The 23,721-nt window shown below is 35.4% G+C and overlaps 2 protein-coding genes across 2 annotated transcripts; both read left to right on the forward strand.

Moving 5' to 3' along the window:
* The first annotated feature begins 589 nt into the window (after positions 1-589).
* LOC131945939 (battenin-like) lies at positions 590-14,297 on the forward strand. Its single transcript, XM_059306568.1, has 14 exons — positions 590-766; positions 1,894-1,973; positions 2,624-2,691; positions 3,559-3,633; positions 3,947-3,999; positions 4,420-4,454; positions 4,637-4,743; positions 4,968-5,022; positions 6,285-6,481; positions 7,418-7,512; positions 8,215-8,334; positions 9,797-9,907; positions 12,931-13,096; positions 14,220-14,297. The coding sequence occupies exons 1-14, from the start codon at positions 749-751 to the stop codon at positions 14,279-14,281; spliced, it is 1,242 nt and encodes a 413-aa protein (XP_059162551.1). The 5' UTR covers positions 590-748; the 3' UTR covers positions 14,282-14,297.
* A 3,042-nt stretch (positions 14,298-17,339) lies between these two features.
* On the forward strand, positions 17,340-20,849 carry LOC131945940 (alpha-(1,3)-fucosyltransferase C). The gene is made up of 5 exons (XM_059306569.1): positions 17,340-17,365; positions 18,293-18,976; positions 19,279-19,404; positions 19,922-20,016; positions 20,340-20,849. The coding sequence occupies exons 2-5, from the start codon at positions 18,385-18,387 to the stop codon at positions 20,823-20,825; spliced, it is 1,299 nt and encodes a 432-aa protein (XP_059162552.1). The 5' UTR covers positions 17,340-17,365; positions 18,293-18,384; the 3' UTR covers positions 20,826-20,849.
* Positions 20,850-23,721: the final 2,872 nt, after the last annotated feature.

A 23,721-nucleotide genomic window follows, 5' to 3' on the forward strand; every position in this document is an offset into this window, starting at 1 on the left:
TACGGTCTAAAATAGATAAACGTCGGGATGTAGTCTTAAATATAGACCTATAGATATCTTAGAAGAAAAAAGTTTAAAAACTCCAAGGGCGTGCGTTTCTACATTTGTATTTGGAAAAAGATATATGCCTAGAGTTTCTTTTAGGCTTCTTTTTGATGCATCTCTTATTGCGGTTGCGACAGGTTTTTTTTTTAAATTTGTTGTCGCCCCCCTCCCCCTTAAAAGGGTGTCAACCGATGCGGACCGAACCCCTCCTGTGATTTTACTGTCTAGATCTAAAACAAATAAAAGTCTTGCAAGGGAATGATCAGGTGTTTTTATTTTATATATGTGTATACATAGAGGAAGGGTAGGGGGTATAAAAGTTGACTAAAATTTATGGACGACACCTCATACTAAACGGGAGAGAAATCACGCTCAGACTGCATTAATTCTCAACAGTAAAAAGAACTTTATTACTTTATGATTACAATATTCACATTAATAATCTACGAGTTTCCCCTAGACAAAAAACGAAAACACAAAGCCCACTGATAGGACTATTACCTTTTATAATAAAATTATCAGATACTGATTAACCTTCAGTCAGTTCAATAGCGTGTAGCGAGGCTGACTACACACTGAAACTCGTAGACACAGACCGCCCATCCAATCGTTACAAAACGATTTTTGGAAGTGTTTTATTTCCTTATGTGGGAGACTAATATGACGGGAGTATTGTAAAACAGGAAGGAAAACTCGGGGGGAAATGGCTCTCAGAAACTGGGTAGGTTGTAAGGATGTTTGTGTACGTTGTGTCTTCATCTGTTTAATTTATGTCCGTGTTAACACATGTCCGTGTTAACACAGGTCAGTGTTTAACATACACATGTGTTTAACATAGGGGTCATCACACCTCAGTCTACAACCCCCATTAAAATTGCAGTTGAATTTTTCTTAAAACATCGATATTTTTCCAAAATCTTGTCTGAACTCTGTCAAAATAGAGTATTTTAATCAATTCCTATTAAAACAGTTTTCTAAAACGCGAAATAACGTCTAAAATAAAATTCGTTTTCTAACATTGCTTTTTTATACTGCAAAAGTGTTACGTCGCACGATCTGAACCCCCCCCCTCCCCCTCATCACACACCGTTACAAAACTACCGTCCCCCTTCCCCCCTACGAGTGTGAAAATTGGTTTCATACTGAAATCCTGGCAATATTACTACAAAATTAACAACACAATTATTTACAACTGCACTATGGTCTAGATCTAGCTTGCTGTTAGATTTAGAATGCATGAGATCGGAGTAAAATTAATGCCACTTGTTGTCAAGATTAGCTAATTTAGTGAATTTCTATTTAATTTAATTTAATTGGAGCGGCGTCATTTGGTTTTAATGTCAAGGACGAGACTAGATTCAATAAAGCGTTCAATAAGTTCGATTTGTTTCATATAGTATGTAAGGGAAGCTATCAGAAAATTATTTTACAACACTTTAGTTTCATAAGTAGCGACCCTTGGTTGATACCATTTTAAAAATCTTTTTGTATAACAGCTTCTCTAATGTTGCTATTTTTTAAAATAATAAAAAGTGTTTTTATTAATTATTATTAATTGGTTTTCCGTTTTAGAAATAAAACTAATTATTCAGTGAAATTTAGGCAGCAAAAATAACTAAGACACTTAATATTTTCAATTTTCAATTTTCATTGTAGCCTATAGGCCAACCTTATTGATGTATTTTTGTAATCTAAGTAATTTAAAGAAAACGTTTGGTAGAAATGTTTATTTTCTGTAGTCTGATTCTTTATGTTTCTTTACTTCTCGTTTTGTTTTGCCTCACAGTTTTGCTGTGTCTTATTGAAAAAAGCTTTTCTATAATCTCTGTTGTTTTTGTTTCCTCTTAGATTGGCCTATTTTTAATGGGAGCCATCAATAACCTCCCTTATGTTATTGTTAACTCGGCTGCTAGTACGATCACTGACAGGTAAATCTTTTCATTGTCTTATAAGTCTGGGAGGTAGATAAGTGGAGGGGTAAAAAGTGTATGTGTTTTTATGAAAGGGGTGGGGGGGGGGGGGAGGAGTAAGGAGTTACATTTTTTAATTTTTAGATTTTATTTTTTCTGTTGGTAGTTTCTTTTAGACATCTTATTAAGTTTGTTATTTGTTCAGTAGCTGTTGTATTAATGTGACTTTAAATGTACCACCAAATGTGCCATTAACTGTGATACGAACGTGATGTTAATTATATTAAATGCTCAAACTACTACACTGGGCGTGAAAAAAAACAAGCCTGCACCGTAAAACAAGCAATAAACAGATCTTATCAATAAACTAGAAAATAATCCACAACAAAACAAGTCTCAATAGAAAATAATCCACAACAAAACAAGTCTCACTAGAAAATAATCCACACAAAAAAACAACTCTCCCTAGAAAATAGTCCATAAAAAACAACTCTCCCTAGAAAATAGTCCATAAAAAACAAGTCTCACTAGAAAATAATCCACAACAAAACAAGTCTCACTAGAAAATAGTCCACTACAAAACAAGTCTCACTAGAAAATAGTCCACTACAAAACAAGTCTCACTAGAAAATAATCCACTACAACCCACGAACCTACTCTGCTTTCAGGTTTAACGAGAAGAACCTTGTTGGTGTTGTGTTCGGTGCAAATGTTTCCCTCTCAATGCTTGTAAAATGTGAGGAGTCGTTTTGTTGACAGCCTAGGTTTTAGATAGTTTGTTACTATTTTGGGGGGGGGGGGGGAAGTAAGGGGACAATGATAAATGTATATATTTCTATCTCAATTTAATTAAAAAAAAATTTTGTCCGAGACGCGTGGGCAATTTAATTTTTATTTCATTTGATTCTACCTGGCAGTAAAAATTGTTGTATTGTAAATGAATTAAAAAATAAACAGTTGGCGAGGTCCTGATCACAAAAAGTTTTTCTATCCAGGGAATAAATACTTGGTTTAATGACCGAATACGCTCCGCTGTAAGAACTTAGAATTTTATTAAAGACCAGGTGTTAAAGCGCAAACAATACAAGAATAAAACGGATCATGGAAAATATAACATTATTTAAAGTAAATAAGAAAAACCAAGCATATGAAAAGTTAAATCAGTCGTCAATATTTAAACTTCAATAACTAAAAAATGTTAATAATTAAAGAAATGTGAATAATTTAGTAACGTGTTAAGTTAATTAAACAAATGTGAATTTAACAAAGGTAAATAAAAAATAAATGTGAATAGCTTATTGGGTATGTCTAAATAATGAGAATAATTAAAACATGTAAATTACTAAACACATTTTAATAAGTAAATAAATAAGAATTGCTAAACAGATGTGAATAAATTAATAAATGTGAATACTTCTTTTTTACAAATGTGAATAACTTAAAACATGGAAATATTTTTACATATGAGAATAGTTTAAGAAATGTAAATAGCTTAACAATAGTAAATTATTTTACAAATGTAAATAACTGCAAACGTATTGAGTAATTATTCAAATATGAACTTGGCGATGCCAGTTTCTCAGTTCTCCTCATCTTTCCACAGCACTGAACACATTTCTACTGTTGAAAGTCTCCTACACCATACGTTTCATCGCCAATGGACTCATTATGCTTGTGGGCAAGAGAATCATAGCTTTAATCCTTTAAAATTGTGTATTGTAGCATATAGGCTTAAAACCCACCAACTAAAACCAATTTTACATTTTATATTTTTATTCCAATCTTAAAATGAAGACTACTTTTCTGAAGGGACAGGGTGTCATTCATTTTATTTTTACATTCTTACATACTTTTAAAAATTCTGCATTCTATAAATGTGGAGCAACTCTAAATGAACATACGTTAAACTTATAATGTAAGACATTGCTAAAACAATACACACTAATAACTGCTTTGTAACTTTGAATGATGTTTTAATTTTTTAACCTCAGGACTTTTTGGCATTGCCTATGCTTTTAACTTTGGATTCGCAATCGCCTGCATAGTAAGTTATTTGAACATTAATTTAAAAAAAGCGATTTTCATCTTCTGGAAAGGAACGCTTTTAGAATTTTTTTTTAATTAATTAGATAAAAATATCTAGCTTTTAAATACAGAAATGATAATAGATGATGAATGCTGAATTGACAAACAGAGCATTGAACTTAAACTGACCTTTTCACACAAGATCACTACAAGAAACTGAATATTTTACTGCAAACCCTAGAATAGAAATGACTAATTTTTTGGGTTTAGTAGTGTTAGTTCTCGGGTTAGGTTAAATGATGTTATTCACGGTAAAGGTTTAATTAGAGGTTTCTATGCTTTGTACAATTAAGAAAAAGGCCATCAATATTAGTAAACTTATATTTTATATTTTAAAAAAATTATCAGATAATGACGAGATTTATTTTTCGATATACAGGCTGTTGTTGGCTCCAGTTCGGCTTTTGGAGAAAAGTAAGAAAAATTTATACATGAATTAAGGTAATCTGTTAACGACATAAATCACTTGCACCACGCTGAAATCACACCAAAGAGTAGTTTATATCGAAATTAGCAAAGACAATCAAACATCAACAAAAGTGTATAACACGAGTTTAAAATGTTGTAATGATAATGCTATACTCTATCAAATCAAGTGTCACGCTGGGTCTATTGTCACGGTTTCCAAGTTCGCTGGTCAACGCCTGGTCAAGCGGAACAGGAATGGCTGGAGTTTTGGGCGCAGCACTATATATCATCTTTGGTTAGTCCTTGTAATTCAATAATTGCACAACTTAATCATTCCAAGTCTTTTAAAATGTATATATATATATATATATATATATATATATATATATATATATATATATATATATATATATATATATATATATATATATGTTTCTATATTTTTTGACACTATGTGACTAGGGGTATAAATTCATACGCTTATCTAATCAACACTATTTATAATTTATACAACTCTAGGTTGTGTGGTGGGCAATGGAGGCGATAAACAGGACAAGCTACAGACTCTAACAAAGTAAGGATGACATATCATATAACCCTAACAAAGTGAGGGTGACATTTGACATAACCCTAACAAAGTAAGGCTGACATTTGACATAACCCTAGCAAAGTAAGGCTGACATTTGACATAACCCTAACAAAGTAAGGCTGACATATCATATAACCCTAACAAAGTAAGGCTGACATTTCACATAACCCTAACAAAGTAAGGCTGACATTTCACATAACCCTAGCAAAGTAAGGCTGACATTTGACATAACCCTAGCAAAGTAAGGCTGACATTTCACATAACCCTAACAAAGTAAGGCTGACATTTCACATAACCCTAGCAAAGTAAGGCTGACATTTGACATAACCCTAGCAAAGTAAGGCTGACATTTCACATAACCCTAACAAAGTAAGGCTGACATATCATATAACCCTAACAAAGTAAGGCTGACATTTCACATAACCCTAACAAAGTAAGGCTGACATTTCACATAACCCTAGCAAAGTAAGGCTGACATTTCACATAACCCTAGCAAAGTAAGGCTGACATTTCACATAACCCTAACAAAGTAAGGCTGACATATCATATAACCCTAACAAAGTAAGGCTGACATTTCACATAACCCTAACAAAGTAAGGCTGACATTTCACATAACCCTAGCAAAGTAAGGCTGACATTTGACATAACCCTAGCAAAGTAAGGCTGACATTTCACATAACCCTAGCAAAGTAAGGCTGACATTTGACATAACCCTAGCAAAGTAAGGCTGACATTTGACATAACCCTAGCAAAGTAAGGCTGACATTTCACATAACCCTAGCAAAGTAAGGCTGACATTTGACATAACCCTAGCAAAGTAAGGCTGACATTTCACATAACCCTAGCAAAGTAAGGCTGACATTTCACATAACCCTAACAAAGTAAGGCTGACATTTCATATAACACTAACAAAGTAAGGCTGACATTTCACATAACCCTAACAAAGTAAGGCTGACATTTCACATAACCCTAACAAAGTAAGGCTGACATTTGACATAACCCTAACAAAGTAAGGCTGACATTTCACATAACCGTAAAAAAAGTAAAATAACTCGAATTTGTTTAGTTTAGAAGTTGGTTTAGGATTAGATTTGTGCATATTTTACAGTGTTCACAGTAAACTTTTGTTTTGTTTCTATAAATGTTTACGACCGATCTTACACGTACGCTTTATATCTAAGAAATTTTGTCGTGTTTACTGTAAACTCTCGTTTTATTTCTAAAAATGTTTACGACCGACCTTACAGGTACGCCTTCCTCCTTACCACACCTGTGGTGTTGATCTACTGGCTGGCCTACTTCGTGGTGGTCAAACGTCCGGCAGAAACTGTCGAGAACAAACACACAGACAGTGACAGCCAGTGCATCAACACAACCACGGACAGCGACATCAACACAACCACGGACACCGGGAAAGAAATAGCACCAATCCAGGGTGACGAGGGTAGGATTTTCTTGCTGTAAATAATTTAAATGTGTGACGCTCAGCTTCAGGGTAATCTAAATCTATAGTCAAATTTAGATTTGTTTAAAGTAAAATTCACTTTTCCAACATGTAAGTCCATGGGGCAAGTGAAATAGAGTTCACATGTTTTTGTGACCTCGGCATGTGAAGGGATATATTTGTGTGCTGGACATACACAATTTTATACTGAGACAACAATAATTGCTGTTCAAGCACAATTAAGCCACAACCTTGTTATAGCTTTAGCTACGACAACAGTGGGCAATTTCTTTTCCTTTCTAATGTAAATAAAGAACAATCTCATCTTTATATTATGCAAAGAATGATGCGCTTATTTTCTCGTTCTCACCGCCATGCAATTCAAAATGTATAACCTTTACGATCAACTGTAATTATGCAAATTGTAGTTTTATTTCTGTGATATGAAATCTCTCAGGGAACAGAGAGCATTAGTTAGGCCTTGAATTGAAGCCAAAGCGTTCTTGATGGAACAAATTATGGGTAAAATTGTGGACAACTGCACACACAGTATTTCATATTTACCAGCGAATAATAATCGAATATCTTAACAATTGTGTTTGGCCGCCATTGTGGGATACACTGTAAAATAATAGTTAAGACACAGGACCCAACTGAGAGGCATAGAGTCGAGTTTGTTAGGGAAGTGAAGTAGGAGCCCTTTGCTCCTCAGTGACCTCAAAGGATTAAGTAGAAGATAGACAAAGTGATACCTAATTAGGCCTTCACGTATTTAGATTTTCGATGCTGTTTTTGTCAGAATATTATATTATCGCAAACATCGATTGGAGACGTTATTTTCGATCTGATAAATTTTAGCAGTGTTGTAAGAATATACGTTTTTACATTTAAAAAAGATGGAATAAATTTTTTTCCTCTGCACGTATGTCTTTACAGATGACGTGTCTGAGAATCAGCCTTTGATTAGATCAGAAAGTGGATGTCGTAGACTGTTGCGCTGTTTAAAAATGGTTCTTTGGTTGGGCATCAATGTAAGTCAACTACCTATGTACCCGTGGTTTACATTCAATATACAAATTTTATGACAAGCTGAAGACAATAGCCTAAATAATAGGTGGAATTTATTGTTTTTGTTTAGGTTACCAATTGACTGCATTTTGCCTCTGCTGAACATGCTAACGATCACAAACCTATATTGTCTAATATTTTACGTTCCCATATAACTTTGACTTAGTTTGTCCTATTAGTACATTCTCCCAAAAAAAAGACTAGATAGACAATTAATGAAATTGTCACATTATTCCCAACTTTTCTCGTTATTGAAGAGCCCCTATATCAACGGTACCCAATGGTTTTTTTTTTCAAATATTGAATATTAAACCTTTTGATGCAAATAACAACTCTTCAGCATCTAATTTCAGTCTTACAGTACCCCTAGTTTTCCCTAGGTTTAAGATGGTAAAGATGTTGACTTAACTATCAAACCCAACAGATTTCAATCATTCAGCACACCTGGTTTTTCTTAGAGTTTTAGATGATGCAGTGTTCAAGCAAATTTTTTCCCCAGCTTAAAAAAAAACCTTACCACACCCTTAGGTTTTCTGAATGTTTATAAGTTGATGCGGTGTTCATGCGCATTTCTTCCCCAGCTTTAAAAAAAAACCTTGCCACACCCCTAGATTTTCTGAATTTTTATATGATGCGGTGTCGACTCTAATTTCTCCCCCCCCCAGCTCTGCGCGGTGTACGTGTTCGAGTACGTCCCACAAGCCTGTGCCGCCAAGGTCCGTCCAAGTAAAGAGTACCACATCGGGTGCCCTGAGTTGTATGCCGCTCTACAATTGTGCTATCAGGTTGGTGGTGCTGTAGAACTTCTGTTATATCAGGTTGGTTGGTACAGTATATAGTACTGTTCAGGTTGGTTGGTATTTTAGCAGTACTATTTTATCAGGTTGGTGGTGCTATATACACTCGTGTTATATCATGCTGGTGGTGCTCTACACAGTACTGTTATATTTGGTTGGTGGTGTTCTATACAGTTCAATTATATCAGCTTGGTGGTGCTCTATACAATCCTGTTATATCAGGTTGGCTGGTATTTTAACAGTACTATTATATGGTAGTGCTTTAACAGTACTATTTTATCAGGTTGGTGGTGCTATATACAGTACTTTTATTTTAGTTTAGTGGAGCTCTATAGAATAATAATGGTATTATGATGATGTTACTATAATAATAGTTATATGAGCCTGACTAGTTGTTGTGAATGGACTTTAGTGTATTGAATGAGTTCAAGATTATGTGTGTGGTTGAACGGGGTTAATAAAAAATTCTAAATGCGTGATAAAGGAAATAAGGATGTGACGTAGGAGAGTATGTTTTGGTTGTTGGGAAGAAAGTAGAAGACAGCAGTGGCGTAGCCAGGATCGTCTCAAGGGGGGGGGGGGGGGTTCCAATTTTTACCCGGGGACAAACTTTCGATTTGCACCCCCCTCAAACTTTCGATTTGCACCCCTCTCAAACTTTCGATTTGCACCCCCCCTTCAAACTTTCGATTTGCACCCCCCCTCATACTTTCGATTTGCACCCCCCCTCATACTTTTTATATATACCGAGGGGTCTATGGGGGGGGGGGTTATGACCTCCCATAACCCCCCCCCTGCCTACGCCACTGGAAGCCAGTCTTAGTCTTGTTGTCGTTGTGTTAGGAAGTCTTCGTCCTGTGTCTGCCGTTGATTTAGTCGTCGTGTAAAGTTGATGTAATAAAATTATAGAAATGAAGAAGGCCGCCTTGTCTCGTCTATATTCGATCGTCCTACCTCGTTCGTCCACGTTCAGCATCGACCCTGTCCAAGCGCTCGCATTATAACATCACAACACTAGTGAATATACTTAAGAATATATCACACAGCTTAACCATTGTTATGTAAACTCCTAAATCTTGATCAGCTCAATGAAAAAAAAACCCAACTTTTTGATAAATGTATAAAGTGTCTTTCTTACTTTCGCTACGTAAATTTTCAGTTTCTATGGATGTTACTTTATTTAAATAAAAAAAAAGCCCAACAAAAACTACATTAAGTTTTATTGTATATACAACCAACTACTACTTCAATATTGTTATAACAAAAACTCTTAGCGAGAAAAAGCTGTTATCTTCTACTTTAATAAAAAAAATTGTTAGTTTTCTTGGCACAGATTCATATTTGTGGTACACTCGCCTTCTAAATAAACTATACTTTTTTTATATGACCATCATGTCTGATAGCGTGTTTAGAATTTCGCTTCACTTAATAAATGTTATATTTTAATCAGGCAGGAGTTTTTGTGTCTAGATCCAGCGTCCAGCTTTATCGGATAAGGAGAGTAGAAATAATCACCGCCTTACAGTTCGTTAACATGATCCTATGGATTATGGATGTCCACGTAAGTTGGATAAAAATTATTAATTGACGCCGCTAGGTAGTGTGTCATTCCCTTTATCAATTCTTTGCGTTTTCATTTTGGTGTTATATTCCCTCCAACAACTTATTACTTGTAATGAATATATTATTTTTTTAACTTATGTTTTAGTAGTACATTTTTGCGATTATTCTAATTGGTGTAACCATCTAAATCACGGGTTCCCAACCTGGGGGTCGCGACCCCCCTGGGGGTCGCGAAGGGCTTTCTGGGGGGTCGCCAACTGGTATAATAAACCTTAGTAATTTGAAACAAAACATAAATATTTACAAGAATTTTTAAAATTCGGCTTTACTAAAATCACTGGAAAGGGAATAGAGAAGAAGCAAAGCGTACTGTACAAAGTTTTTCTCAGTCACGAGTTTATGATATGGAGTTCTTTCGTCGGTATGAAGCTAGTTGCAAACGTCAGAAGAATCTGCATTGACGCATTATCCATTCTCTTCTTTCCTCGATGTTGCCAGCATTCACGATGAATTACAAGATGAATTCTTTGATTTGTAGAATGATTCCGCGTAAGATAAAAAACTGCACACTCAATTTTGGTGTAGTAGGCTATTCACCATTCATACCCAAACGTAAAATTGATTGACTTTTCGAGAATAGATTTTCAACACTATTTTTCGATTAAAAATAAAATTAAGTCTTAATTTTATTTTTAACGCCAACCTATGTCATTATCATTATCTTAATAAGATAATGATAATGACATAGGTTGGCGTTAACAAAAAAAAATGCTTTAAAAAAAATTAACCACGAATGTTTAGTGAATAGTATGCAATTTTACTCATGGTATTAAAACAGTTATCAAGAGTAGTTCATATTGAAAGTCTACTAGAAAATGTTATTTTAGTGCTTATTAATTTCCATACTAAATTTCGGCTTTTTAATTCTATGGGGGTCGCGGGTCACTTAATTTTTATTATAGGGGGTCGCCACTCGAAAAAGGTTGGGAACCACTGATCTAAATGGTGTCACTTTGTGCGGACCGCCCTCCTCCCACCCCGTTACGTTATTGCATTAGGATGGCGCTGATTATTTGAGCGAGCTCAAAATTATTGTAACGATTCGAGGAAAGCACTGTGAGCTTGGCAAAGTAGTAAAAACACAATTGTTTCATGCATTGATGTCAAATAAACAGAAATGGACTAATTCATCTGCCTCGATGACCTTTATTTCTGAGGTTTCATCCCTTTTTAAAATGAAGTTATTCAAAATGTGAATGTAAAATACCTAAAATGTCCTAAAATGAAAATCAATGAATTAATAAATAAACACGGTTATTAACTAGTTAAAAATAGATGCCCTTTATGTAGTCTAACAGCCTCGTATCGTATCCCGTAACCCCTAACTCTAAATTTCACTCATTGTGTGAAGCTAATCCTTATTTACATATTTTCAAGACTTAGATCTAATCCTATTATGTAAATATTACAGGGGATTAAACCAATAACACGAAAATTTATAAAGTAAAATATGTTACCATAATCTTAGATATTTTTTTTACATAACTTTCTCTTCACATCGTAGGTGCACATAAGCTAGATCAAACAACACACAAAGACCTTCACGCAACACACAAAGACCTTCTCACAACACACAAAGACCTTCTCACAACACACAAAGACCTTCACACAGCACACAAAGACCTTCACACAACACACAAAGACCTTCACCCAACACACAAATACCTTCACACAACACACAAAGACCTTCACACAATACACAAAGACCTTTACCCAACACACAAAGACCTTCACCCAACACACAAAGACCTTCACACAACACAAAGACCTGCACCTAACACAAAAAGACCTTCACACAACACACAAAGACCTTCACCCAACACACAAATACCTTCACCCAACACACAAAGACCTTCACACAACACACAAAGACCTTCACACAGCACACAAAGACCTTCACACAACACACAAAGACCTTCACACAACACACAAAGACCACACAACAAAGACCTTCACACAAACACACACAGACCTTCACACAACACAAAGACCTTCACACAACACACAAAGACCTTCACACAACACAAAGACCTGCACCTAACACAAAAAGACCTTCACACAACACACAAAGACCTTCACACAACACAAAGACCTTCACACAACACACAAAGACCTTCACACAACACACAAAGACCTTCACACAACACACAAAGACCACACAACAAAGACCTTCACACAACACACAAAGACCTTCACACAACACACAATGACCTTCACACAACACACAAAGACCTTCACCTAACACAACAAAGACCTTCGCACAACACAAAGACCTTCACACAACACACAAAGACCTTCACACAACACACAAAGACCTTCACACAACACACAAAGACCTTCACCCAACACACAAAGACCTTCACCCAACACACAAATATCTTCACCCAACACACAAAGACCTTCACACAACACACAAAGACCTTCACCCAACACACAAAGAGCTTCACCCAACACACAAATATCTTCACCCAACACACAAAGACCTTCACACAACACACAAAGACCTTCACCCAACACACAAAGACCTTCACCCAACACACAAATATCTTCACCCAACACACAAAGACCTTCACCCAACACACAAAGACCTTCACACAACACACAAAGACCTTCACCCAACACACAAAGACCTTCACCCAACACACAACGACCTTCACACAACACACAAAGACCTTCACCTAACACAACAAAGACCTTCGCACAACACAAAGACCTTCACACAACACACAAAGACCTTCACCTAACACAACAAAGACCTTCGCACAACACAAAGACCTTCACACAGCACACAAAAACCTTTACCCAACACAAAAACCTTCACACAACACACAAAAACCTTCACACATCACACAAAGACCTTCACACAACACACAAAGACCTTCACCCAACACACAACGACCTTCACACAACACACAAAGACCTTCACACAACACACAAAAGACCTTTATGTTGACCTTTCAGTACAAGTTTCTACCGACGGCTGCCTTGCCAGCGCTGATGATTTATGTTGGTCTACTGGGCGGGGCTTCCTACGTCAACATCTTCTACACCCTGCTGCACGACGGGCAGTTCCCTAAGGAGGACAGGGAGCTCTGCGTTAACCTCGTTGGGCTGTTTATCAACCTAGGTAACTCTAAGCTCTGTGGGTTAATCTAAGCTCTTTTGGTAACTCTAAGCTCTGTGGGTTAATCTAAGCTCTGTTGGTGAATCTAAGCTCTGTGGGTTAATCTAAGCTCTGTTGGTAACTCTAAGCTCCCCAGGTAACTCTAAGCTCTGTTGGTTAATCTAAGCTCTGTTGGTGAATCTAAGCTCTGTGGGTTAATCTAAGCTCTGTTGGTAACTCTAAGCTCTCCAGGTAACTCTAAGCTCTGTTGGTTAATCTAAGCTCTGTTGGTGAATCTAAGCTCTGTGGGTTAATCTAAGCTCTGTTGGTAACTCTAAGCTCTCCAGGTAACTCTAAGCTCTGTTGGTAACTCTAAGCTCTGTGGGTTAATCTAAGCTCTGTTGGTAACTCTAAGCTCTCCAGGTAACTCTAAGCTCTGTTGGTAACTCTAAGCTCTGTGGGTTAATCTAAGCTCTGTTGGTAACTCTAAGCTCTCCAGGTAACTCTAAGCTCTGTTGGTGAATCTAAGCTCTGTGGGTTAATCTAAGCTCTGTTGGTAACTCTAAGATTAGAATAGGATAGAATAATCTAGAATTAGGGGAGAGTGCGTGTGTGAGTTGAGTTTACCCTAGTGTGTAGTTAACCCCGGTGTGTTTAGGTATTGTTATCCCAAGGTTGAATGCGGTATAAAAGCTGGAGTGAATGATTGTCAGGGGTTAGGTGGTAGCGGTTAGGTCGATCTGGTCTGTAATGTGAATATGTGAGACCGAATAAACGTATTGAACGTAAACACGAGTCGTTCTTGAGTTGAAACTAACCAGGACGTAACAGCCGGGCTAAGCTCTAACTCAACATATTGGGTTGTTTATCAACCTAACTCTAAGCTCTGTGGGTTAATCTAAGCTCTGTTGGTCAGTTTAAGCTCTCTATGCAAGTCTAAGCTCTTTTGGTCAGTTTAAGCTCTGTAGGTAATTTTAACTTTCATTTAACAACCTAGGTTAGTCGTCTAGGCTATGCCGGTGGAGCTAAGCTGTATTTAAATACAAATAATATGATTATATATATATATATATATATATATATATATATATATATATATATATATATATATATATATATATATATATGCATTATTAATTTTTGACAGGTATCGTATTAGGAACAGGTTTAGAGACGCTGCTATTTATCACCGTGCTAAAAGATGATTGAAGTATTTGAAGCAATCTACAGTAACCTGCTCTGTTTTTTTTGCGTTTGGTTGACTGACTCCTGTCGATGTATGCAGCAATAATTTACATGAACCATACTCAATGGATGTTAATCAGTAGCGTAGCGAGGGGGGGGGGGCGGGGGGATATGTCAAAATGGGTTGGAAAAATAAATTGAAAGGTCGAGGGGGGGGGGGTGCAAATCGAAATCTTGAGGGGGTGTGCAAATTGAAAGTTTGAGGGGGGGGGGGGGGTGCAAAACAAAATCTTGTGGGGGGGGGGGGGGTGCAATTCGTAAAGTTTGTCCCCGGGCGCCGGGAAGGGTCGCTACGCCTCTGATGTTAATGTCTGATATTCATTAAACTGTTTCAAATATATTTTGTTATTGTGTTTGTCATGTGTTGAGATCTGATCTACGTAGACTAAATTTTATCTGAATAGAACGAGAGACATCTATCTCCTGGTTCTAGTTGTACCAACAATTTGTCTGTGCTGACGACCGCCCTACGGAACATCTAGAGACTATCTGCACAATGAATCATCTGAACTATAGACTATATGTTGTATATGATATCTGCTATTTGGAACATCTGCCCTAGTGACTATCTGCACTATAGTATGACAATATACTATTTAGACTGTTAGACAGTTTATGTAGTGTATACATACAAATATGAATACATATGAACTCGTATATTTAAGAGGGACATACAATAACAAGCTATCGATAATTTTTAAAACATTAACGATAATTTGTAATGAGATGTAGCGAGTTTTTTTAGTATGTAAAAACACTTATTCAACCTTTATAATGATTATAATTTCTCCAGATTAACGAATTAACTATTCAGATAACATTTGGGTACTTGAAAATTCTGAATTAGCATTAAACCTAATTCATCCATAATAGTGATTTTGGACGGGATTCCCTTCAACACGTGAACATGGTTTTGCGCCATATGTACCTTTTCTCTCCGATCTCAGCCTTCGTTTCTTTATGGCTTTGCTTTCCATAGTCTATATCCATCAACCACAATCTACAAGGCAGCAGTTTTTTGATTTTGTTGTTTTCTCTCCTAGACGGGTCGCTGTCTCCATCAATGGAGCCTCATCTGCATGGGGTTTTGAACTCGAGACTTTTCAGTTTAGCGACCATGAGCTGTACCCAGAGGCGTAGCGACTCTTCCCGGCGCCCGGGGGCAAACTTTCTATTTGCCCCCCTACTCAAGATTTCGATTTGCACCCCCCCCTCAAACTTTCGATTTGCACCCCCCATCGAGATTTCGATTTTCACCCCCCCTCAAACTTTCGATTTGCACCCCCCTCAACCTTTCAATTTATTTTTCCAACACATTTTGGCGCTCCCTAAGGTCGGCGCCCGAGGACATATGCCCCCCCCCCCCCCTCGCTACGCCTCTGGCTGTACCGGCCCAACACTAAATAATAAATATTGCAAATTTTGTTTTTTTGAGTCGAAATTTCATTCAATTTTAACTATACATGATTTAATATGTTTTTTTTTTAAATAATTTTTCTTTTACACGCTTCACCTGTTTCATTACTATACTATATGAACTTTTTAAAACATTCTCTTAATATAGGGCCTACTTACTGAGTACACATAGATTTTGTTGAACATGTAATACAACATTGCTGAGCTTATTAAAAGAACGTACATTTCTGGTTCTAGAAGAGTCAGTTATTGAATACCTAGCAGTTAAACAACCTAGAAAAAGGAAAATAAATGTTTTGCTAAAAACAATCAACGATTGAAAATAAGCAGTTAAGAGTCATCCGCTCTCCAATTTGACCAAGCTTTTGATGGTGTAGGATTTAGATGTAAAATTTTGTTATTCCATCTCTAAATAGAATCTTAGTATCTAGCCATTGTGAAGAATATATGTGAGGATCTAGATGTTGTAGAATTTACTTCAAATAGTTTCTGTAAGCGTTGTGAGTATTCCAAGTGTTAAGTACATGAATAAATAAATGAATGAACAAATGCTCTGCAGTAATGATTTTATATTTGGTTTTGTTGTCTCTATTAAAAAGTCTACAAGATTATCGATATTTGAAGATATTTTTTGAAACCTGAGATCATTTGCTTTAAGTCAGGGGTCTCCAAACTACGGCCCGCGGGCCGGATGCGGCCCGCGAGGTCCTCTCGTCCGACCCGCGGAGATCTTTTTTTTTCCATGGAAAAAAAATGTTTATTGGAGATGGCTGAGGAACTTTGCCCAGAAAATTCAAAACAATTTGAAAATGTAGCTTTGTGTACAAATACCATTGCCCGCCGTGTTGCAGACATTGGTGAAAACATTGTGACTCGAATAGCGAAAAATACAAGCAAGTTTCGCCATTTTTCAATTGCAATGGATGAGTCGCTGGACAGCTGTTCCACCTCTCAGCTGCGTGTGTTCATTAGAGGTGTGGTTAAAGACAAGAACACAAGAGCTGGCTATATATTCAATGACTAAAAAAACGCTGATTATAACTTGGACTGGACTAACCTGTTATCTGACTGTTGATGGAGAAAAGTACACGAGTGGCATAAAAAAGGCTTGATTGGAAAAGCGGATGAGAAAAAAGCATTCTACAACCAATGTTCCTCCACTGTATTATTCACCAGCAAGCTTTGTGTGTTAAATATATGGACATTAACAGTGTACTGAATCCTGTGGTGAAGATGGTGATTTTAATAAGGTCACATGGGCTCAACCATAGATAGAGGCAATCATGTCGAAAGAAACAAACACAAAATCGCAAGATTTACCCTATTACACAACAGTAAGATGGCTAAGTTGTGAGAAAGTTCAGAGCAGAAATATGTATATATTTCTATATAAATTATATTTCGTTCGGGTGGGGGTGGGGGTGACATTCTTTGGGGGGGGGGGGGGTCCGCCACTGAAAGAGATACCTGAAAGAAACCAGCCCCCGAACTTATATTTGATAGTTGATGAGGCCCTCGGGCTGAAAAGTTTGGAGAACCCTGCTTAAAGTCAACACACAAGCAGATGCTGCAGGCTACATGCTGTTAATAGCCTATCGCTAGATACGTCGTCTGTGGTGTCGGGTGCGTCTGGTAAGTATTTCTTGGGTTAAAAAGTAATTATATATATATATATATATATATATATATATATATATATATATATATATATATATATATATATATATATATATATATTCATTTGGTTCAAAATAGTGTTAAAACCGTACAGTAAAAGCGTGGAGGGATAATATTATTTGTAGTTTGCTACCAAATAAAATTTCCATTTCATAAAAAGAACCATTATTAATAAAATTTACTAAATAAAATTTATAAAAAAGGTAAATTCATAGTTGTTTTAAGTACAAACAAAATAAATGGTTTATTAAAGTAATATATTCATGCAATAATTAAATATAAGATTTGTAGAATAGCATTTATTTAAAAGATAGCAACTATTTTATTAACGCATGGAAAATATGTTTTTTTTATGGAATAACTTGAAACGGCGAAACGTAATATGATGTTGAAAGGGAATTATTGAACGTATGATTGATACAGCTAGTATGAACTGCTTGTTCCCTCTCTCTCTCTTTCTTTGAATGAATCAAGGATGACAGTTGCTTACAACTGATACTAAAGTAATGAGTTTCGGGCTTGCAACTTAGCATTTTACCAGTGTCGTCTCCAGGGCGGGTGTCATGCGGGGAGGTAACACCCCTCCAGTATTTTCGGTTTGGTGTCACTTCTCTCCACCTTATACTTTTATTCTTTTTAAATGGGTTAAAAATTGATTTTAATTTACATTTTACGACTTTTCAATTTGGTGCCCCCCCCCCCCCCCCCCCCGTGAATGTTGGTAACGCACACCCTACTTGTGACCCTACTGTGTTTTACAACTCGACCACGACGTTTCGTTCTAAAGATTAGCATTAATTAAAATAAACTTAACAATTTAACATTAAAAAATCATGGAAATTATATTTTAAATTTATATTCTGTTTTTATTTTTCTCTTTAGTCATTCATTGAACCAAAACGAAGAAGTAAAACAGCAGTTCAATCTACTGTGGCGTAGACAACATTTTGATATAAAACAATTTAAATCCCAGAATGCATTTCAGGAACATAAAACCCAGAACTGTACTCGGGACTGTTGTGTTTGGTGTCTTCCTGATACTGATAACACATTTTAACTATAACGCCTATATAGAAATAAAACTACGCTCTTCTCATTTAGAGACATTATGTCGTTCCAATTCCACTAACAATATTCAATATGCAATGGTCAATTTACGAATGAAGGGAGGATTAATCGATAATGGGAGTATCATAGCAACAAGAATGACTTTTAACACTAGTTTGATTGTACATTGTAAAAAATCACCTTATGTTGATTGCGTACCAACAATCAGGGGAAACAACCAAGTTAATATATCGACAGGAATAAGGAAACCAAGAGTTGCGTACTTTAGAATAAATACGTGGTCTGGCTTTTCAAAAAGCACTTTCAGCTTTTCCCATTGTGAGTACAACAACTGTATAGTTGAGACAGAGGTCACCAACATGACGGATGTTGTGGCCATCTACGGCGTCATCATGGTCAGCAGCGAGAGATTTAAAAACCTCAAATCAAGATGGCCGCATCAGTTGTACGTTCTGATGGGCTGGGAATCTCCATTTTTATTCTATGGATTTATGGAAGGTCATTATCTCCTTGAGTGTATTTAATTCAAAAGATGCTTACTAAAAACATTTTGTACAAATCATTTTGTATTTAACTATACTTTTTAAACTAGCAAATACATTTTCTTTTACATATCACTAAAATATTTATTTGTACTGATTATTTTCCTAAATTCCTATTTTTAATTGTTTAAATTTAGACGAACATCTATGTTTAGTTAACAATTACAATTAGACGTTTCTATGAAACTGAAGAAAATACAGATCCATTTAGAGGATACAACTGTTGGAAATAAATCCATTTTATTTTTGATAATCCAGAAAAATCGTCAGAATGGGAAATGGCCTTCAACCTGTCCATGACGTATAGAGTGGACTCAGATATCTTCACGCCTTACTCCAGACTTGCCTTCAAACCGCAGCCGTTAAATGAACGACCAAACTACAGTAAGTTTTCGTACTTTGAGATTTACGTAATGTGAAGTATAGTTACAAGTTATATTTTTAAAATTTGTGTAGTGCGAATACAATTACTCGTAACCAGTTTTAAGAATATATACAATTCTGGCTTTACAAAGGCTCTGGTTTAACACTGAATAAATAACTTGAGAAAAATGTGTAACTGGATACAACTGAATAGACACTTACGCGTCTAGAGCTGAAATACAATGCAATTTAAAAAAAAATACAAGTGGCTGTTGTCCCATGATTTTAAAATTCAGAAATATAATTTCCAGTCTTCCCAATCATGTAAAATGTAATTAAATTTCCTTGATCTCACCAGTCTCTTTCACTAATAAGTTTAAAAACTAACATCTTTTTCTAAGCAATATACACTATTGCTCGCTCATTGAAATTTTTACATATTTCACACATATAAGTAAGATTACTTAGTTGCAACTAACTATTGGACAACGTAATTAAATCTTGGCTTATATTTACTTTAGAGCACATTTGCTTTCAGGGGAGATAGCGAGGAATAAAACAAGATCAGTGATGTGGCTTTGTGGCCATTGTTTGGTGGAGTCAAAGAGATACGAATACATCAAGGAAATGAGGGTATGTCTTGTGGCACATTCGTTATGTATTGAAATATCGTTAGTCCTAGCTTGATGTAAAATCTTTTATTTTGTAGCACATATGTGATTATTAAAATTAACGCTACGAATAAAGACAGTCAACGATCTTATTTTTTTTCTAAAAAAAAATTTGAACGAGTTTTTTAAATTCCTTGAATAAATTACAATATAAACGCAATATTTACAACAAACTGTATACAAGAAAGCTACAACATAAACAAACACACCCTGCTTAGCCTTTTCCGTATCGTAAGTTCTCTGATGACTAATTATTTAAATCCAACTATACTTTAAATCTGACAGAAATACATCGATATTGACGTGAGGGGAGAGTGTGGAAAATCCTGCGATGAAGAACCATCTTGTATCAGGTCAATGACTTCCACATACAAATTCTACCTGTCGTTCGAGAACTCACTCTGTCAAGATTACATCACGGAGAAATTTTTCAAACTTTTTAACAAAGACATCCACGTTGTACCAGTTGTGAGAGGAAAAGTGGACTACGAGAAATATTTTCCGGAGAACACTTTCATAAACGCGGCCAATTTTAGAACGGCCAAAGATTTGGCCTTATTTCTGCTAAAACTGGGCTCAGATATTGAGAGTTACAGCAAGTATTTAGAACACATAGATCTCTATAGAGAAACAGACGACTATCTAAAGACGGCAGGCTGTACTTTATGTAAAGCTCTAAATACCAAGAAAATGGAGCCGAAAGTTTACAATATAAGAGAGTGGTTTGTAGGTGGAAGTCAATGTGACCAAAATCCAAAGGATTTTGTTTAATATTTAGCCTTTAAATACAATTTAAATTTTTAAGTATTTAAAAAATATTCCTTTCCCTTTTAAGTATGCATTTGTCTTTATTACCGTCTTTGTTATATTTGGAAAATTCATTACATTTACACTATAGGATTTAAACGCTTTACGTAAAGTGAATCTGCTTATATTCAAATACGAATAAATAAATAAATACATGCATGAAAATGAATGTTTGTATTAATTTTATTAGTATATTAGACGACCCATGTTGTTTTTTGGAATACAAACTGTTGGGTAAGAACACACAGAAAATCCAGCTTCAATCGAGCGTGTCCACACAACACTACGGCTACACTCAATGCAAACATCAAACCTAATATTTCATCATACCCCATCATCATATAACATCAGTATCTATTAAAATATACCACGCCGTTTCCCCAGAGCATTTCCAAAGTCCACACTATCGGGCAAGCTAGAAAAAAAAAGTAATTTTGAATAAATATGTTACTATTGGTTTTTTTAAATGTATTTTATGTATTTTGGGCTCGTTGGAGCCAAGTGTAACAATCGTAAATAAACACATTCCATAAAGATAATCAGTATAATTTACTGGTAATTTTCACCAACATCAAGAAACATGACAATAAGAAAACGAGTAGGTACACTGTTGTCACCACACTACATTGCTTCACACACTGATTCGTTCACACACTTGTTTTTTCACACAAACCACTTTCAAGGGGAGGCCGCTCTCACACACACTATCCGTGCCTACACATTTTCGTTATAGACATCTACGTCACATATAATATATACTTTAATATAAACTTTGATCTCACCCCCTCCTAAAAAATCTGTAACAGTACGGCTCTATGATGTAATTTCTTTATATATTTAGTACCTTATAAAAAATTGTAGAGTTCTTTTACCAATAGCTAAATATTCACGGTTGATATAACTAACAAAGCGTCAAAAATATCGTCTTTTTGTTATTTTCCTTATATGAATACATTCTTCTCTACTTAAATTAATTTCAATGTTATAGCACATGTTTTTATTAGAAATTAAAAACTTGTAAAGAACTAAAATTTTAAGAATACCGCAGTCTTTCGATGAATAGAATTTAGAGTTTCAACAACAGTTCTTGGTTAAAAAAACCCAATGAAGTATCAGTTACGTAATAATAGCAGATAAGTATAACTATTCAATTTCTTATTTCTATAATGTAATGGCGAACACATTTAGGGGATTTAAGTGAAGGCATCAACTAAAAACAACTCAAAGCAATTATTTATCAAAGTTAAAGTGAAAAAAGGGTAGGGGGGAAAGAAGTGGGGGGGGGGGGAAAGGGGCGCTACACCAAACCAAAACAAAAATTGTTTGAGGGGTTCGGGGTGACACCTTCAATCTCCGCGACGGAACTGTTAGATACGGCGAGGGTTAGGCTAGCAAAACACGAGAATCACGACTGACTGGAATTCGACATAACTTAAATATTTCTCAACATTATGAAAATTGACGCTGTCTTGTTTCTCGATGGGAGGGTGCGATCCACACATTTAATCCGCTTAAGTAAATGTTGTTTAATCCTTTGCAATCAATGGGATTTTGCATTATACAATATCAAAACTAGGCGTATTCAGGTGGAAAAGGTAGGCCTTTGTCATTGTTTACCTAGCTTAATCAATATATATATATATATATATATATATATATATATATATATATATATATATATATATATATATATGAATATGCGGGCGTGCCCAAATGTTTGTGTGTGTGTACATATTTGTAAATGTATGTCTCCAATTGAATCCCATTACTTAAGCAAGATATAACCCAATACTAACATTTAAACAAAATTTTCGGTGCACAATCAATAGCTCTTACGAAAATAAACCACACGTTTTTGGTTTGATATTTTAATTAAGCTCAGCATGTGGGAAATGGACTGATTTCATAAGGGTATTTAGTTAAAGGCGTTGAAAAATGACGATGATTTATTTTGATGCTGTTTCTGAAAGCAAAACAATGTAAACAAAGTTTTAACTTCATATTAGCAAATTAATATGTAGGCTACCTAGCTAACATATTTTCTGTTTTAAATGAGAGCTTAATGTATGTCTGCAGATTGAAAATGATTGAGTAAAAATGAATTTAGTAAAAATTATATGTTTACATTTATAGCAAGGGAAATTAAAATGTTTTGCATGCATGTAGCGTTTCAGACATAATGTGTTATTTAAAAGGCTCACATGGTATATATATATATATATATATATATATATATATATATATATATATATATATATATATATATATATATATATATATATATATATATATATATATATATATATATATATATATTTTTAGCAAAAATCTTAAATTAGTGTTTTAAATATCTTATTTATTTTTTAATTCCTTTTTACTTCTCGTATATTCGAAGTATAGAGGAAGTCTTGTATTCGTGCAAAAAAAAATTCGAGATTTTTTACTAATCTCGACGTTTTACACCTCACTGATACGGAAAAACATAATTTTGCAATCTTGTTTATTACCGTCCTCGATATAATTTGTCCACACCATACACCAGCACTAATTGCAAATCCCAATGTCACCCTTTCGCTTACCCCAAATTATTTCATATTACACTCTACCCCGAAGAAATTCTACCGCCCCCCCGAACTAGATGGATTTTGCATAGTAAACATACACTTTTACTAGTCCGCCCCCCCGCCCCCCGAAAAATGTAGACCGCCCCCCCCCCCGAAAATTTCACAGCAAGTTTAGGATTTAAAAAAATTCTGTAGATTAAATGATACTTTTTAGAATGTTTACATTCTAACTTCAGACAAACACAACTAAGCTCCTGTATAATTATTTTTAACTAAACGATTACAACAAATACTAA

This window comes from Physella acuta, unplaced genomic scaffold (genome assembly GCF_028476545.2).
Source record: "Physella acuta isolate Inbredline_101_S28 unplaced genomic scaffold, ASM2847654v3 ptg000541l, whole genome shotgun sequence".
Classification (NCBI taxonomy): domain Eukaryota; kingdom Metazoa; phylum Mollusca; class Gastropoda; family Physidae; genus Physella; species Physella acuta.